The sequence below is a fragment of the Anopheles cruzii genome, unplaced genomic scaffold (assembly GCF_943734635.1).
Source record: "Anopheles cruzii unplaced genomic scaffold, idAnoCruzAS_RS32_06 scaffold02373_ctg1, whole genome shotgun sequence".
NCBI lineage: Eukaryota > Metazoa > Arthropoda > Insecta > Diptera > Culicidae > Anopheles > Anopheles cruzii.
The window spans coordinates 1-2,772 of NW_026455958.1; the positions used below are offsets into that span (position 1 = coordinate 1).

The following is a 2,772-nucleotide window of genomic DNA, read 5'->3' on the forward strand; positions in this document are numbered from 1 at the left end:
GATGTCAAAGTGTACATCGCCCAGAGTCCGGCCAAGGACTTTTTCCCTGGTTCGCTCGTACAGGGTCGTCACTGGGAACATTTGGGTGGTCATTTCAAGGAAGTAAGTTCATAAATACATCGGTAATGGGACAACTTACTGACAACCAATTTTTATCTGATTGTAGGTTCGCTTTGACAAGATGGAGGGGAAAAATTTCCACAACAAAATGGAATTTCTAATGGCAAGCCTGACCAGTCAGTCGTAGATGAGGAATTCAATCGAACGCCCGATGACGCGATTTGCACAATGGAAGACCGTTTAAAATCTAAGCAGCGTAATGTCAGTTGCTAGGCAGCTGTTTTGGTTCGACGAACCCGGCCGCCGTTCGCGATGTACTGATAGTTTTAGTTTTCGTAACTAAAATTGTTTAAACTACTTAATAATCAACGCTAAATACGCACTCTCATTAAACAAAGTTCATTACTTTCATTCTGGGGCAAATCTGCTTATTTCTTTCTTGCAAATGAAGGTGCTTGCTTGTAGATCAATAGGAAGTCCTTCGTGGAAACTACAATGTTTGGCGCACCAGCCGAATTACGTTTAAAACTAATGTTCGATACGTATTAAAATATGGTTGCAGCACGACATATATTCCCATGTTGGTTGTTTATTAAACGTGAGCTACGAAACAGGGAATGGCCAGCATGGTTGCTCCCCCCTACAGGACCCTCTGTTCAGCAAGAACTTTTCGAACGGGTTTCACATCCTAAGTAAGAGTTTATTATTGAACCAGAACTGCATATTTTACAAGACACATGTTGTTAGATGTCTTCAGACGGGATAAAACGCTACCTTCAATCTGTTTACTTCTTACTCGGTCCGGACAGTTCAGCGATGGCCTTTGCTTCGGCTAAAAAAGAAATCAAATCGAAGGAAATCAATTTCGCTAGCTACAGACGGCTCCTTGTTCACCATGCTTACCTTCCTGGTTCCGTTTCTTCTCCACGGCCAATTTTGCGTCCCGGATGACCTTTTGTTGTGCCTCGACTTCGCGAATTCCAACCTCTCGCTTGGCCAGACGCTGCTGATGGTAAGCACCGTAGGCAACTCCGACGACCAGGAACGACCAGCGGCCGAACTGAAATTGTACGGTGAAGACAATTTTTACACTTCCAATACCGTGCACCAGCCGAGTGGATTCAAAGGACCACCGATTGAACAACAGCATCCCGGAGTGAGTTTTGTCCGGTAACCATTACATAATGTTTTGGTTTCTGCGATGCGGCAATCCAGCGTTTTGGCTCGGATCTAACATCCAGTGACTTACCCGAATCAAAGGAGATACACGAACCGGAGCACCTAGATCGGCCATTTCGAATACGGCAAAGGTAAATTAGGTTCGGGGCGGCAGAATATAAGATTTTCTGGCACAGAACAATCCACTCTCGGTCCCGGAATGGCAGGCCTGCTAAAGTTTGACAGATGGTCACAGACACGAAAAAGGCGAACGACAGGGTTGCATCGCCTACCTACTATGGCGGCGGGATTTGTCGATTGCGAAATGGAACCGAGTGGCTATTAGTTTCGTTTTAGATTTTTTCTGATCTTTGGCCTATTATTTCTCTCAAATAGCGCTCAAAAATACTCTCGTAGTTCTTCCCGCAAGATTTTCCTCTTTGCCGCCCATCTATTGTTTCGTCGATTAATTGTCATCGAGCTACGGCACGGTTGACAGTAGAAACAAAAACATTTGCTTTGCTGTTGCGTAAAACCAAACAAATCTCAGTTCGTCTCACCGCAGCCGGCACCAAAGTTATGAGTTCTCTGCGGCGTGAGGTACGTGATTAGTGGCTAGTAGGTTAATTATTCAAAGTCACGGGTTGTTAAAATTGAATAATTTCTCACGGCAGGCGCTCAGGTGGTACAAAGTTTTGCAACGTACCAAAAACGATGTGTTTGCTGGCGATTTCCGGACCATTTCCGCGGCCAGGCAGCGCATTCGGGAAGAGTTCGCCAAGAACAAAGACATTACGGACGAAAAAGAAATCGAAGAGGTAAGACCAGAGTGGGTTAAGGCCACCAAAGGGGCTACTTTGTTGGACTAATGTGCTTTATACGTGCCCGATAGAAAATTAAAATCGCCAAGGATGTCAATGTCGAGTTGCGCAGTTCGGTGGTTCAAGCAGTGAGAAAGCAGCCAACTGTGTTCGGTAAGTGAGCCGTGCATTAGTGTGGCAGATGGTCAGATTCGTTCACGGACTAATGATGATTTGCTTCCCTCTAGAGGCCCGCATCACACCGGATACGAGAAAGATGGATAACGTCATGTTCGATCCGGATGCCGAGCTTCCGCCGCCTCGTAGCAAGAAGTGTGGCGATAAAAAGCAGTGAAACGTCTTCCAACGTAGTACAATAGTTGTTTGTAAATATGTTTTTGTTATAAATATTGGTTGCCTCATTGCATAGTTCACCAAGGCATTTCTAAGTCCCTCTCATGTCATCATATCAGCCACCAAAAGTTGTGTAGCTTTGCCAAAGAGCACCCTGAATAATGATAAAAGTAAAAGTACATAAACCCCGTTTCGGACACAATTCTTTTCCATCCGAAAGTTAACGAAAACATTCCAAAATCGTACTATTTTATTTAGTTCATAAAAAGCAACGCAAGCACACCACACGAGAAGAAACCCAGCATATGTTCTGCTACAGTTTCTATTTACCGGAATCGGAAAATTGAATCAGCACCACCATAATTGATGTAACTCCGGCAATGGCCTGTGGAAAAAGAAT

General features: G+C 44.5%; 2 protein-coding genes across 3 annotated transcripts; one reads left to right on the forward strand and one right to left on the reverse strand.

Annotated features, from left to right (window-relative positions):
- Nucleotides 1–606: 606 nt before the first annotated feature.
- Nucleotides 607–1,466, reverse strand: LOC128276756 (ATP synthase subunit e, mitochondrial-like). Of its 2 annotated transcripts, XM_053015215.1 has the most exons (4): nucleotides 1,310–1,466; nucleotides 964–1,120; nucleotides 835–892; nucleotides 607–748 (listed from the first exon to the last, which is right to left on the reverse strand). In XM_053015215.1, the coding sequence occupies exons 1-3, from the start codon at nucleotides 1,352–1,354 to the stop codon at nucleotides 846–848; spliced, it is 249 nt and encodes an 82-aa protein (XP_052871175.1). In that variant the 5' UTR covers nucleotides 1,355–1,466; the 3' UTR covers nucleotides 607–748; nucleotides 835–845. The 2 variants fall into 2 exon arrangements, with proteins under 2 accessions (XP_052871175.1, XP_052871174.1); XM_053015214.1 differs by having other exon boundaries at nucleotides 747–892.
- A 287-nt stretch (nucleotides 1,467–1,753) lies between these two features.
- Nucleotides 1,754–2,550, forward strand: LOC128276757 (complex III assembly factor LYRM7-like). Its single transcript, XM_053015216.1, has 4 exons — nucleotides 1,754–1,818; nucleotides 1,893–2,036; nucleotides 2,111–2,192; nucleotides 2,267–2,550. Exons 1-4 carry the CDS (start codon nucleotides 1,798–1,800, stop codon nucleotides 2,371–2,373), a joined length of 354 nt encoding a protein of 117 aa, XP_052871176.1. The 5' UTR covers nucleotides 1,754–1,797; the 3' UTR covers nucleotides 2,374–2,550.
- The last annotated feature ends 222 nt before the right edge of the window (nucleotides 2,551–2,772 follow it).

Bases quoted from the DNA above. Each gene is read 5' to 3' on its own strand.
- LOC128276756 (XM_053015215.1), bottom strand. From the start codon at position 1,354: ATGGCCGATCTAGGTGCTCCGGTTCGTGTATCTCCTTTGATTCGG. The intron at 1,121-1,309 runs GTAAGTCACTGG...GTACAATTTCAG, and splicing joins GTGTATCTCCTTTGATTCGG to TTCGGCCGCTGGTCGTTCCT. The intron at 893-963 runs GTAAGCATGGTG...TTTCTTTTTTAG, and splicing joins GAAGAAACGGAACCAGGAAG to CCGAAGCAAAGGCCATCGCT.
- LOC128276757 (XM_053015216.1), top strand. From the start codon at position 1,798: ATGAGTTCTCTGCGGCGTGAG. The intron at 1,819-1,892 runs GTACGTGATTAG...TTCTCACGGCAG, and splicing joins TGAGTTCTCTGCGGCGTGAG to GCGCTCAGGTGGTACAAAGT. The intron at 2,037-2,110 runs GTAAGACCAGAG...CGTGCCCGATAG, and splicing joins ACGAAAAAGAAATCGAAGAG to AAAATTAAAATCGCCAAGGA.